The sequence below is a fragment of the Sardina pilchardus genome, chromosome 10 (genome assembly GCF_963854185.1).
Source record: "Sardina pilchardus chromosome 10, fSarPil1.1, whole genome shotgun sequence".
Lineage (NCBI taxonomy): Eukaryota > Metazoa > Chordata > Actinopteri > Clupeiformes > Clupeidae > Sardina > Sardina pilchardus.
Window position 1 is genome coordinate 32,627,105 of NC_085003.1, and position 15,215 is coordinate 32,642,319.

Sequence of the window (15,215 nt, forward strand, 5' to 3'; positions counted from 1 at the left end):
TATAGAACCTCTGCCTTATTGGTGCAGCCTCACCCACATCAATGTCATGCTCGATGAGGTGAGTGCACGACGGTGTGTCTGAAAATAAAGCAGGAAAGTCAAAAATCAAAGACTCAACCTCTGATGCCCTCTCCTTGGACAAATGCCCGAGCAACGTGTCCAACTCAGACAACTTCTCTGAGTTCCTCAACCGAGGCTGGAGCACACAGTCATCTGGGCTAACCATATCCTCCTCACCACACGCTGCCACCATGTGGGGAGAGAAGCTAGTCATCCCAGCCACCGTAGCCAAAGCAACTGACTGAACCTGGTCACCAGTCTCTGCTGCCCCAGAAACTGGAGACCTGCTGTAATAGGGCTTCAAAAGATTAATGTGACAGAGTTGCGTATTACGCCTACGGTCAGGGGTTGAAACTAAATAGTTCAGGTCTGACACCTGCCGAACAACCGTATAGGGACCTGTGTATTTAGCAAGGAAGGGGGAACCGGCTATCGGCAACAATGCCAGAACCTGATCTCCAGGACTGAACACCCTCGGCTCAGCCCGGCGGTCATACCAACTCTTCATTTTCTTTTGAGCTTTAGTCAGATTCTCTGTAGCCATCTCACACGCCAAGAACAACTTCCGGCGGAAGCCGTTCACATACTCCAACAAGTTAGTGGGACTCTCAGGACACTTCAGCTCATCCTGCAAGACAGCTAAAGGCCCACGAACTCTATGGCCAAACACCAAGTCGTTAGGTGAAAAACCTGTACTCTCCTGTGTTACCTCACGTGCTGCAAGTAACAACCACGGGAGCCCTTCCTCCCAGTCTTTATTAAGCTGAACACAGTATCCCCTAAGAAGTGACTTGAGCGTCTGGTGGAAACGCTCCAGAGCACCTTGGCTCTGGGCGTGATAAGCACTACTAAGCTGATGTTTAACACGCAGCTGCTCAAGCACCTCTGCAAACATACGTGATGTAAAATTAGAGCCTCGGTCACTCTGAATAGTCTGAGGGATGCCAAAGATGGAAATAAACTGCGAGAGAGCCCTCACCACAGACTTCGTAGAGATGGTACGTAATGCATAGGCAGCAGGGTAACGGGTGGACTGACACATTACAGTCAACATGTAAACACACCCAGACTTTGATGGAGGCAAGGGTCCAACACAATCAATTAGCAAATGCTCAAATGGGTTCCCTAAAGCTGGAATAGGGTAAAGTGGAGCTGGCTTGATCACCTGATTAGGCTTTCCAGTTAACTGACATGTATGACAGGTCTTAATGAAGCATGCCACATCCTTCTTCAGGCAAGGCCAAAAGAAGTACTTCATAAGTCTGTCATACGTCTTCCGCACCCCCAAATGGCCTGCTATATCACCATGAGCTGTCTGTAGTACCAAGTCTCTGAACTTCACAGGTACTACTATCTGAAAAACAGGATCCTCAAACACATCATTAATCTGCGGCATCCACTTACGGACCAACAGCCCCTCCTGAACAAAATAACCCCTTGCTGCACTATGTAGCTCCTCAGCAGGACAAACCCCAGCAAACAGTTCACTCAATGTTGCATCCTCCTTCTGAGCTGCAACAAAATCATCAAGTGACACGGACGGTAAATCTGGCAAAACAATAGGCTTCAAAACAGGCTTACTGTGTTTCTCCTGAACTTCAGCTCCAGAGGCACGGTTCATGGCACGTGTTACTGCACATGCAGTGAACACCTCAGGTAAGCTCTGCAGGCTACTATCAGCACCTGATGGGATAGATGGAACACTTTTAACCACCACCGGTGGCGGCACATCACGCCAGACACGCTCACCAGCCAGGTTATTACCCAAGATGAGATGTACGCCATCTACAGGCAATGAAGGGCGTACAGCAATGACTACCTCACTCTGCACCAGGTCTGATTGTAGCTCAATCCTATGCAGAGGAACAGTTACAACCTGCAACCCAATCCCTCTAACTAAAACATTGCCAATGGTGGAATCACTAGAAAAAGGCAAAACAGACTCTAGCAGAAAAGACTCAGATGCCCCAGTATCTCTAAGAATCTTAACTGGCACCTTTGCAGAACTGCCCACCAATGATACGAAACCATCTGAAATGAAAGGAGAATAGTCATTTACATCAGTTTTAATTACATCAGAAATGCTGTACTGACTAGATCCAACAAGGCTGTCAGCAGAGAAGTTCGATGAGACCACACCCACTTCAGGGTTAGGCCTCATCCCTGTGTGAATGACGTCAGATTGTGCGCGCACACCTGAAACAGCAAGGGCCACAGGCCTTGCTGCGCCAGGTTTGCTCTTCTGACCTCTCCCCTTCAAACTTGGACATTCATTCTTCCAATGCCCCTTTTCTGAACAGTAGTGACACACATTCGGATCTGCCTTACCACGAGACTGCTCTCTGGCAACATAATGATTAGAAGCATTGGAAAATCCCGAACGTTCACTGAAACGGCCAAAGCGCTGCTCGCGATAGCCCTTACCCGGATTATGTTCTTTAACATTATTCCTGTGTGTTAAAACATATTCGTCAGACAAAACTGCGGCGTCTGCTGCTGTTACGACTTTCCGCTCATTTATATAAACTGCAATTCGATCAGGGAGGATGTTTCTAAATTGCTCTAACACAATCAGATTACACAGCCCATCAAAGGTAGCCACGCCTACTGCAGCGCACCAACGATTGAAATGAGACTTCAGCTCTCTTGCTACCTCGGTGTAATTCTGCTTTTCTCCCTTCTTCCAATTACGAAATCGCAGTCTATATGCTTCTGGAACCAACTCATACACTTTAAGCACAGCATCCTTCACGTTGTTATAAATCTTCCTATCAGCTACAGACATTGCAATAAACGCCTCCTGCCCTTTTCCGACAAGGACGCTCTGGAGTAACAAAGTGCGTTCAAAATCACTCCACCCACAATCATCTGCCACACTTTCAAAAAGTGAAAAGAACACATCAGGATCTTTCTCGTTAAACCTGGGAATCAATCTGGTCATCTTAGCGATATCAGGGGTGCGTGCTGGCCCAGTAGGAACAGCGCCACCGCCATCATCTACAATTTTCCCTTCTTCGATCAACCTCAAACGTTCTAACGCAATATCGCGATCGTTTTTTATCTTATTATATTCTAGTTGCCGTTCAGCTTCCCTTTCTTTATGTTGCAATTCCAACCACTCTTTTTGTTGTTCAAATGTCCAACCTGTATTACTTAACGCACCCAATGGTGCAAGCGGTGTTGAAACATCGTCAGGCTCCAATTCACTCATCGAATCTATGGATGGCAAAACTTTTCTATCAGACAACTTAGTTTTAACAGCCCGTCTTATCTGCGCCAATCTCGCACTCTTCTTCAAGCCCAATTTCAAATTGTAATGATCGCAAACCTTACGCAACTGCACCTTCGTCAAAGTATCCAAAACCTGATCTGATGGAGCTGCGAGAAAATCATCCACAACATCCATTCATTAGCCTACGGACTGTTTACTAATTTGCTTTCACCAGCCAAACTCTAAACGATCTTTCTTTTAACAATTTAAGTGCGGCCCCCACACTGCAGTTACAAGACAAAAAACAAACGGAGTTGCCCTGCACCGATCCCCTTCATGCATACCCCAAGAACAGAGATTTTTATGCACGATATCAGCGGCGCCTAACTTCCCCGACAAAATGCCGTTAAAGCAAGCATCCACGACTGTGCCCTCCGCCCAAGATATAGCACAAAAACAAAAAAACAAAATAACAAACAAGCGTTTAAACGCTTAGCAGGTATTTGCAAAGCTCCAATGGCTACACCATCAATTAACAATAGCCTAATTCTGTCTCGCAATCACAGCGAAGGCCCGCACTTACCCCTCAATGGACCGCCGCCAATACTTTAACCTGGCTGTATTTAAACAACCCCAGGCACTTAACGAACCAAATTGTCTCCCGCACCGACGCAACACAAACTACTTACTAAATCTAATCGACGTGCGTCTTTCCCAATAATTTGCAATGCGCTAGATGCTTTAACAAACAAACTTAGGCTACTGCGCCGGATCACCGAAGGATCCGAATACAGCTAACAAATTAGACACGTTAATCAAAACGGCCTACAATCCTTAGTGCACTTAACAATTAACACTACAAACTACTCAAAGTCAATTGAGCAATAGAAACAAAGACGCATATTTACCGATCGATGGCTCAAAAATCCCGGACGAGATCCCCAATTCTGTTACAAGCCTGGCTCAGAGCAAGCAACAGAGAATAGGGAAAGGCACACGCGGAGTAGCGATATATATATTAGATTTATTAAATGAAATAGAATTGAACAGAATAGGTTAAGTAACGTCAGTAGTGGAGTTAAACTTAGAAATAAAAGTGTATGCAATCAGTATATGAGGTGCAATGAATAAGCAAAGCAAAATCCTAAGTCGGTGCGGGAGAGACAGAGCAGCGGCGGTCGACCTCCAGCCTCGTCTGGAGAACTCTTTTAAAGGCCCAAACCAGGAAGTAATTACTGCAACTTCAAACACCTGCGCCCAGCTCACCTGTAGGAGACAGACGTAGGACAGACAGGAGGAGGAGCCAGGCAAAGCCGTGACAATATATATATATATATATATATATATATATATATACACTCTCTTGATCCCGTGAGGGGAAATTTGGTTTCTGCATTTATCCCAATCGTTGAATTGGTGAAACACACAGCACCCAGCACACAGGGAAGTGAAGCACACACAAAGTCGGAGCAGTGAGCTGCCTGCTACAACTGGCGGCAACCCTTCGGTTACCAGCCCGCAGCCCTAACCAGTAGGCCACGGCTGTCCCATAGGGGTTTAATAATAGGTTATTGTTTAGCATCATCTGTATGTACCTGAGCTAGCTTGAAAAGTCTCTCGGAAGTGCAGTATTGCACGAGAGTGGAGTGGAACTCTCATGAATGAGGCATTAGCTCTGCTACCACAGCTTAATGGTCAGCGCTCATCTGACTGTCACCCCCCCCCCCCCCCCTTTTTCAGCTCTGCAACGGAGCGTCTGGACGCGGCGCTGAACACCCTGTCGCGCGCGCTGGAGGACAACCGGGCCGACTCGGAGGTGTGGTGCCACTACCTGACGCTCTTCTCCCGCCGCGGCGGCAAAAGCGGCGAGCTGCAGGAGATGTGCGAGATGGCGGTGCAGCACGCGCCCGACTACGACGTCTGGTGGACCGTACGTGTATCTCTTGGCTTTCCTTGCGCCATGCCCCTGTGTGGTTTGGTTCTTGTTTGGTTATTGTTTGGTTATTGTTTGGTTATTGTTGGGTTGTTGTCTGGTTATACACTACTCACAGAAAGTCAGGGATATTTGGCTTATGGGTGAAATTTGTTGGCCTTTGTTTCAGTAAATTGTTTGCAAGAAGGAAATCACCATTGCATTCTTTATGTAAATGATATAATACTTTCATGATATAATATCATTGTAACTGAACTTTTTACATCTTCCATAAAGTTTACCCGAAAGCCAGATATCCCTAACTTATTTTGTGAATAGTGTAGTTTATTTGTTTCTCTGTCTGATAGGTGTGTTTCTGTTACTGTCTCCGCCTTGTCTCTCTCTTTGCCTCGTTCTTGTTCCTTACTCATATAATTTCTCCCTCCTTTCTGTGCAAGCATATTTTCACATAGAGGAGGCATAGCATCAGAGGCTGTCTTGCTTTGTGTGACGGGAGTGTAGAAATGCCTCAATTTTCCTTTCCTCCTCCACAGTACATGAACATGGAGAGCGCATTCGAGGGCAAAGACTTTGTCTGCGGCCGCATGCTGCACTACCTGGCGCAGACAGCAGATGGCAGCAGCGAGGAGCTGCGCTCGTTCCGCCTGCTGGAGTCCCTGCTGTACCGCGCGCAGCTCAGTCTGTTCGCCGGCCGACAGCAGAACGCTCTGGACATCCTACAGGTGCCCATCCCCTGTCCTTACTGGGATTATAAACCCGTGTGGATTATAAACAGGCAGATTATCAAGCCCTGAGCTCCATAATGCGGCCCGAAATATGTCAGTACTGCTACTGTTGAAGCCAAGGCTGGATGAGGCTGGACAATTCCATGAATTGATATCCATCTGTCATATATTGCTTTTGCGCAGTTTTGCATATCAATGAAATTGTTCTGGAAAAATGATGTGAACAAAATGGGTGTTAGTGAGAGAATATCATCAAATTCTCATCTGGAGAGAGGCTCTGCTTTTCATGAAAGCTAAGAAGATTTTTCACATTATTTATATAACCCTGCAAAACGAAACCAGTGGCTTTGGTAAAAGTTACAAAATGAAGTTATTGTGCTCACATGAACGACCATAAACTAAGCTTTCCAACGATACATATTGAGGGTATTGCACAAACTATAGCTAAGATAACCGCATTCAAAGTTGACGTGGTTCTCCCATCACGATATGCCAGAAAGAGGAGAAATCACCATTTTAAGCAGCGTAGACTACGGGAATGACTGCTAATGTGTTGAATCTTCACCGGGTTTAACAGTCAAAGCGTATGTTTTTCTGTGAGATGAGTTCACAATATGAAACTGTAGACTGTATACTGTCAAATTATGCGAAAACGTGAAATTCAACATTTTAACCCGGAAGTTTGTTTATTGTGGATTTTCTCAAAATAGCACCGTGCATAAAGCGACTGATTTCGCTTTGCAGGGTCACATACTGTATTAATTTCACACTCTAAAATGCCATGTGTCTTATCATTCAGTCACTCAGAAATGACTATTGATAGGCCCCAGCCGTGGCGCAACTGGCTGGGGCACCTGCACCGCACGCCGGCGACCCGGGTTCGATTCCCGCCCCGTGGTCCTTTCCGGATCCCACCCCGACTCTCTCACCCATTCGCTTCCTGTCTCTCTCTACTGTCCTGTAAAAAAATTAAAGGCACAAAAGCCCAAAAAATATACTTTAAAAAGAAATGACTATTGATAAATGGTGAGTAAATCTGACTTCTCATGTCCCCTCTCTGTGTGGACTAGAACGCGCTGAGGTCCGACGGAGAGCAGAGTCTGGCCGCACACTTGACCGCTTCGCACCGGGCTCTGGCCTGGCTCTGCCGCATCCACGCCACCGAGTTCGGACGGCTGCCCCCGGGCCTGTTCGACCCGGCCGACTCCAGCCCGTCGCGGCTGGTCTGCACCAAGCCCGCCCCCCTCCCCTGGAGTTCCGCGTCCGAGCTGCGGACGCCAGCTGACCAGCTCATCGGCCTGTTCCAAGGTAAGACCCCGTTGCTCATTCAGACATGCACGACCATTCGGGACATAAACGGCCATTGTGGAGCGCTTCGGTGCTACACTTGAAGGAGACGAGAATGGAGATTATCATCTTTGACAGGTAGTGATGCCTCACTGGCCGGTTTTTGTTCCTTTGTGCTCTTCCTCGTGTGTGTGTGTGTGTGTGTGTGTGTGTGTGTGTGTGTGTGTGTGTGTGTGTGTGTGTGTGTGTGTGCTTAAGTAATGCAACTGTGAAATGGATATTGAACCCCCACCAGTTAGAAATACTTAGCTGGCTTGACTAAGCAGCCAGACTGAGGTAACCGGAGAAGTTTGCACAGTCCCGGCGAACGGCTTTTCACTGTCTTGTCAGATGGTTTATCAGCCCTGAGAAAGGCCCAGGGTCCGTTTTACCTGCGACACCCGACACCGTGGAGATGGTCGCTCAGCATTGTGTGTGTTTTTTTGGCAGACGCCATTAAGGGCTGCTCAGAGGAGGCCTCGCCCCACAGCGACGACCCGTCGCCAATGCTCGCGCTTCACGCCAACCTGGTCGCCCTCTACCGCCAACTGGACAGGTGAGCGCACCTCATGTTGTTGTTTGTTTGTTTGTTTGTTTGTTTGTTCATTTTTATCAGTGATGAGAGTGTTTTTGAAAACAAAACAAAAAAAACATGGGGTAGTCACAAGCACTGGAGCTTCCTAATACCCATGCAGATTCGGTGTGAACAATACTCGTTTATAAAGTTAGATAGCTACTATTGATCCCCAAGGGGAAATTCAAGAAGAAAATAAAGTTGGCGCATTACTGTGCAAAGGCTTATGTATGCATTTTACTGATACATTTCTACTACTACTACTACTACTACTACTACTACTACTACTACTACTCCTATTAATACTACTAGTCCTATTAATACTACTACTACTACTACTACTACTACTACTACTACTACTACTACTCCTATTAAAGGGATAATCCGGAGTGAAATGCACTTTAGATCAATTTTTCGGACTATTGGGAGTACATACGTTGAGTTGACACCAAAATCATGTCATTCGGATGTATTTTGAGAAAGTTCGAGTTCACCGTTTTTAACCAAAACTCGTTAGCCTGTAAGTGACCGGGGCAGGTCCTTTCGCCACTACAAAACGCTATTTTTATACCTCTTCTACTGTTCCAAACAACACTACACTTACGTGGTAGTGAGTAGAGGGTCCCTAAAGCCAAACCGAAGTATCCCCACGTCTTTATGTGGTCGGATAGAGAGTCCAGAATGAATTTAATCGAGTCAGTACCTTCCGGAAATGTCGGTGCGGCAACTTTCTCAAAATACATCCAAATGACATGATTTTGGTGTCAACTCAACGTATGTACTCCCAATAGTCCGAAAAATTGATCTAAAGTGCATTTCACTCCGGATTATCCCTTTAATACTACTAGTCCTATTAATACTACTACTACTACTACTACTACTACTACTACTACTACTACTACTACTACTCCTATTAATACTACTAGTCCTATTAATACTACTACTACTACTACTACTACTACTACTACTACTACTACTACTACTCCTATTAATACTACTAGTCCTATTAATACTACTACTACTACTACTACTACTACTACTACTCCTATTAATACTACTAGTCCTATTAATACTACTACTACTACTACTACTACTACTACTACTACTCCTATTAATACTACTAGTCCTATTAATACTACTAGTCCTATTAATACTACTACTACTACTACTACTACTACTACTACTGCTACTCCTATTAATACTACTAGTCCTATTAATACTACTACTACTACTACTACTACTACTACTACTACTACTACTACTACTACTCCTATTAATACTACTAGTCCTATTAATACTACTACTACTACTACTACTACTACTACTACTACTCCTATTAATACTACTAGTCCTATTAATACTACTACTACTACTACTACTACTACTACTACTACTACTACTACTACTACTCCTATTAATACTACTAGTCCTATTAATACTACTACTACTACTACTACTACTACTACTACTACTACTACTACTACTGCTAGCTTACTATGCAATTTCAGTGAGTCCAGACCATCATGGATGAACTGACACGGTTGTGGTATGAGCAGGGATAGAAGGGATATTAGAGGAGAGACTTTGGACATTTCTTCATGGTTAACTTGTGCCGAGTTGCGTGCTCACGCCGTTTGCCGCTCTGCGCTGGGCCTGCAGGCTGGACGAGGCGGTGGAGCACTGTGAGCGCGTGCTGTCGGAGGTGCCCGACTGCTGCCCCCTGCTGGACGGCCTGGCCGAGGTGCACCTGGCGCGGGGGGAGGAGGAGCGGGCGCTGGCCGTCTGGCTGGAGGGCCTGAGGCACCGGCCCCACAGCGCCGAGCTCTTCTACCACACCTGCAAGTTCCTGCTGCAGCGAGTGAGTGGCTCCACGCACGCACGCACGCACGCACACACGCGCATGCATGCTGACTTTGTCATAACGCATATACACATGCTTGTGCACATATATACACAGGAAGCCCTTGGCCAAAACTTGCACTGTGCTAAGAAGCACAGCACCTGCAGCTTCCTGCCATAGTTAATGCCACACACACACACATACACATACACATACACATACACACAGACACATATACACAAACACACACACACTTACAGATATGCAAACACACATATACACAGGAAGCCTTCTGTGAAAACTGAAGTATGCTACATCTGCAGAGTCAGGTGGGACACACACACACGCACTGAGACACACACACATGCATTGATGCATACTGACCCAGACCCTTAGATTGAGGCTGATCAACACACTCACACCAGCAAAAAAGCAACGATAATCAAATATGGCCAATATGGAAAATGTGGCTTATTAAATGAAGCCATGCCCCAAGATGAGCTACTTGTGTGTTAATGTAAATTATAATTATTGTACTATGCCTGTTTAAGTATGATATGTTTAAGTTATGCTTACTGATTTTCATTGAGTCATAATTGAGGTCTTATAACTAGATCTGGAACATTTATTTATTATTATTATTATTATTGTTATTTACAGTGATTGTCTTTCTTTTTTGCAGGAACAATCCAGTGCCATTGCCCCGTTGTTTCGGGAATTCATGTTGTCCATGTGTGAGCCAGATCAAACTAAACTGTGCCCTGTTGATGTACTATGGTAAGTCACCCTGCCGAGGCAAACCCCAAAAGGAAGCTCCTTACATGGACATGCTACCCTGGGGGGGGGGGTACAAGAGCCCTGTTCTCTAGCCGTCTGATTACCGTTTCTAAAGCATTTCCTGCTCCTGTTAGCATGACGCTAACATGGCTTCTCACACTTGTCATCAGCGTTAGGAAATGCACGGCTTCGTTCAGACGCGATCTCCAGACTTGTCAGTATTTACAAAAGGGCTTAGTGGGATTGAGAAGGAAGTGAGGAGAATAGCCACGCTTCCCTCAACGCAGGCGAGATTCTTTCATTCATTTAAAAAAAAAAAAGATGTCAACAACCGCAAAAAAAAAAAAAGAAAAGATAGTTCTGCCTTTCTTTCGAAAAGTAAACAGCGGACACGGATCTGTAAATACAGCCATTTCTCTTCCTGCGCGCTTGTTTACCAGAAGGAAGCCCGAAGCCCCGAGCGGCTTGCGCGGGGAGTGATTAGGCTCGGAAGTGTCGGTACGGGGTCAGGAGGTGGTGCGCCGGTGGAGACTATGGGCTGAAACAATGGCCTCTATCTGCTGGGCCGCGTGAGAACAAGGCTCCTGAACCTTTTGTCGTCGTCGTTGTCCCCCCCCCCGACTCACTCAGAACGGGGCAAGGTTAGGATTTTCCCATCGATCCAGCAGAGAAGACTGATGCAGTTTTCTCCGGGTGGAACCTATTCACTTCCATGCAGTGTGTGCGCGGGGCAGGTGGCTTTGAAACCTCTATTATTTGGACGGCTTTCACCCGCCGTCGCCGTTGTTGTCACTCTATCAGTGGCGTCGCTGTCATGTCCACTTATCGTGGCTGCTTCTCCATTACCAGATCCCATCTGTAATGGGTGGCGGCTCTTCGCAGCATGAAAAGCTCATTAGCGCTGGGTGGGATGGATGTTTGCTGCAGACAGAGTAGTGATTCGTGTGTGTGTGTGTGTGTGTGTGTGTGTGTGTGTGAGAGAGACAGAACCTGAGTTCTCCCGTTGTTCTCTCCGTCTGCAGTCACCTCCTGGGGATCCCCAGGGAGGACATCCTCCTCTACCCCCGCGTCAAGGTCTCCCTGCAGGGGACGATTGGCCAGCAGCTGCCCTACCTCAGCCTCATCCACTGGTCAGTACACTCTATACTTTTGTACATCGCTCATCAATATGCTTTATGTGACGGGTTTTGTCATTTTACGGCCTGCTTTCAAACACAGCAGGAAACATGAAGAACAAACTGAAGGGGGTTAATTTTGAAGATGAAGAAGAAGAAGAAGTACATGAATGTATAATGAGAGTGTTGCTTTTTTTCACAGCACGTGGCAGTCAGTCCATGGTGGCATTCCCGAGGCCCTGGACGCCTTTGAGAGAGCTCTCGGCTCCGCCACTAAGCTGGAAGTACTGCAAAAGATCTGGCTGGAGTGAGTGTTTGACATGGGACATGTTTGAAATAACTACTAGTTCCAATTTTTGTTTTTTGTATTGGTTGATTGGCTCATCAGCCATTATGTTGTGGTCCCACCTCCTCTATTGTGAACACTCTATGAGAACCTTATAGCCATGTCTTTTTCCCCCTCTCTTCCTTTTTTTGTTGTTGTTTAGGCCGTTTTTATTTGGTTTGCTACCGTTTCTCTCCGGCTGCTACAGTAACTCTTCTCCGTTTTCTCCTGTCCAGCTATCTGCTCTTTGCCAGCAGCAAGCTGGCGGGCCCTCAGCCGGCGGCGCGCGACCTGAAGCTGTTTGCCGAGCTGGTGCAGCGCTGCCTGGTGTCTGTGCCCACACGCCTCACCGTGCCCTTCAGCTCCGCCCGCTACTGGAGCTGCTTCCACTTCCACAACCAGGTGACCACCAACCACCACCCACTGATCTATAAAGAACACCTGGATAGACTATCTCATTGTTGCTGACCACTGATCTATAAAGAACACCTCGATAGACTATCTCATTGTTGCTGACCACTGATCTATAAAGAACACCTCGATAGACTATCTCATTGTTGCTGACCACTGATCTATAAAGAATACCTGGATAGACTATCTCATTGTTGCTGACCACTGATCTATAAAGAATACCTGGATAGACTATAGGCTCGTTCACACCAAGAACGATAACGATAACGATAACTATAAACAAATATCGCTCTTGTTAATATGAATGACAACGTTCACACCTAAACTATAACGATAACGACATGTAGAACGATATCGTTGTTGATCACTTTCAGAGCGATTTTGAGAACGATAAAAAGCTAACAGCCAATCAGAACCCATAATATTCTAGCCATCACATTCATTAACATGAGGAGAGACACTTCTTATCGTTGCCAGTGTGGACGCTTTTATCGTTATCGTTATAGTTATAGTTATCGTTATCGTTCTTGGTGTGAATGAGCCTTATCTCATTGTTGCTGACCCATCAACAATGAAGCCAATGGAACTGTCCCGAGTGGTCCCATAATGGCGGCGAGGTGTTCCAATTCCATTGTTGCAGAACGGCAACATTCTTTTACTGTCTTTTACTGTCTATGCATTCCTATGGCATTTCCACAACCAGGTAACCACCACCACCACCACCCAGAGCCATATAAAGAGAGAGTTGCGACAACTCCATTGACGCTAATGTTCCATATTTTCTCAACAATTATAGTTCCCGGAAGTTAGGATCGAACACTCGTTAACAGACTGTAAAAGACGGTTATTTTATGATTCTAACGAACAGTCAAAATCGCTTCCGGGAACTATTTGAACTACTTTAAGTTACACGAACCACGTCACAAACCGAATTTTCTGTACCCGAGTTGTCGCAACTCTCTCTTTATATGGCTCTGCCACCACCACCAACCGACCCGCACTCATCCACACTGTTCCCCGGACGGGGCTCCCACTCTTGTCTCTAGTCTCCTTGGGTGTCCTGTCTTAAAACCCTGCTGGAAGATGGTGCCTTCTGATACCCCCTTGATGCTGTTGTTGCCACCCCCCCTCCCCCCTCCCCCCTCCCCCGCCCATCCACAGGTGATCTCCTTCTACCTGGGCTGTCTGCCGCAGGTCCAGCACCTGACCGTTCTGGAGAGGCTGAGGCAATCCATGCCCTCTAACCCGCAGCTGGCCATCAGGTACACAGACCCCCGCTCCCTGGCCCTTTCACACACTGACCACTTCCCGTTTTCAGCCTGCCCTGCGAAGCGGTCATTGCCCCTTCATACAACGTTTGTACCCAGCGCTGCACCAATGTTTGATCTCATTCATCATCGGTATGTCTGTATGTGGTGCAGAACATTGCATGATTGCCCCCTGCTACTCACCACTCCAACGTTGCCCCTCGTGTGGTATCGATCTTCTCTATCTATATCTATCTATTTATCTATCTCTCTATCTATCTATCTATTTATCTATCTCTCTATCTATCTATTTATCTATCTATCTATCTATCTACATCTGTCCATCTGTGGCTGGGCTGGGGCCAGCCGTGCTGCGTTGCGTAGCGTAGCGCTGTGTCCAGACTGAGTGTTACTGTAGCACCTGCCCCTTGTTGTTGCGTAGGTTGCTGGGGCAAGAGCGGCGGGACGGCAGCGTGGAGCATCTGCGCTACGAGAGCAGAGGGCTGTGCGGCAGCCTGCCCAGCTGTCTGGCCAACTGGAGAATGTAAGTCTGTGAACGCATGCACTGTACCACACAGCACCGCACAGCACCGCACCGCCAATCCCCCCCCTCGCCATCAGAAAAGTGGGGCGAGCCACCACCATCAACCCCATCCCCCCCCCCACCTCACCCCAAACACACACAGACATATTTTCAGGATGGTGCTGTTCGGGGAAAGTGAAGTATTTAGCCTTGTGTGGGAAAACGTGTCACTTGCAGCTGGGCCTGATGGGGGCCGATCTGTGAGGTCCTACGGCATGCTTTTATACGCCTCAGTGGTGTGCGCTGGTAACTTGAGATGTACTCCGTTGGTTGGTGTGTTTGTGGGGGTTCATGGATCAGCAGTCTCATCACATAGGGTGCTTTTAAAAACCGGGCTGCAAGATTTTGATCAAGATCTGAAACGAATGAAATCAAAAGGCCGCCCTCTACTAGTTTGTAAGGGTCCTTGCTTGTCCAGATTGTCGTTATTGTGCGCGCGTTTGTATGTGGGTGTGATCGAGCGCGAGCTTGAAGAAGCTATAGTACAAAACATCTGGCGTGTTTTTGTTTTTTTTTCTTTCCCCCAGAGATGTGTCTGCATGAGCCAGCTTGTGCGTTTTGGTTTTGTGCTGTGCTGTGCTGTGCTGTGCTGTGCTGTGCTGTGCTGCTGTGTGTATGTGCTGATGGCCCATGTCTCGCTGTGTTTCCTGACAGAGCTATTGCTGTGGAGAGGGAGCAGAAGGGAAGAGCGGAGGTGAGCGGCCCCCAACCTGTACTCTGATACTGTGTTGCTCACTGAATGGGTCTTGACGTGCGGCACTGGCACTTGGTTCTGCGCTCTTTTTTGCTTTTTCCCCTTCCTGTTCCATGACTGCCCTCATGTTGGTGTTGATGTGTTTGTGTTTTCCTCCACAGGCTGCGGTAAGTGTTGAGAAAAATGCTTGAAAGATTGGATGGGTGATTTTGCTTTTGTTTTGTTTTTTGGTTATGCAGAGTTTCTTTGAAACCTTCCATGTTTAAAAGCAAGTTAAAGTGTTCCGTGTGTGAAGGGGAGTTTAGTTTTTGTCATGGTTTGGGGTGGGGGGTGGTTTTCTCTCTCTCTTTCTCTCTTTCTTTCTCTCTCTCTCTCTCTCTCTCCCTCCCCCTCT

At 46.8% G+C, this 15,215-nt stretch overlaps 1 protein-coding gene across 4 annotated transcripts in view; it reads left to right on the forward strand.

The window, feature by feature from the left end:
- Positions 1 to 15,215, forward strand: part of LOC134094359 (zinc finger C3H1 domain-containing protein) — a 34,602-nt gene that overhangs the window by 16,852 nt on the left and 2,535 nt on the right. For 2 of the 4 annotated variants that reach the window (XM_062547855.1, XM_062547856.1), the window contains exons 22-31: positions 5,012 to 5,201; positions 5,738 to 5,926; positions 7,000 to 7,237; positions 7,706 to 7,811; positions 9,489 to 9,687; positions 10,352 to 10,446; positions 11,469 to 11,576; positions 11,764 to 11,868; positions 12,123 to 12,288; positions 13,459 to 14,083. In XM_062547855.1, coding sequence (XP_062403839.1) covers positions 5,012 to 5,201; positions 5,738 to 5,926; positions 7,000 to 7,237; positions 7,706 to 7,811; positions 9,489 to 9,687; positions 10,352 to 10,446; positions 11,469 to 11,576; positions 11,764 to 11,868; positions 12,123 to 12,288; positions 13,459 to 13,950 — 1,888 coding nt within the window. In that variant the 3' untranslated portion in view covers positions 13,951 to 14,083. Of the gene's footprint in view, positions 1 to 5,011; positions 5,202 to 5,737; positions 5,927 to 6,999; positions 7,238 to 7,705; positions 7,812 to 9,488; positions 9,688 to 10,351; positions 10,447 to 11,468; positions 11,577 to 11,763; positions 11,869 to 12,122; positions 12,289 to 13,458; positions 14,089 to 14,781; positions 14,822 to 15,215 lie in introns of those variants that run through there. The other 2 variants (XM_062547857.1, XR_009940439.1) reach the window with 2 other exon arrangements.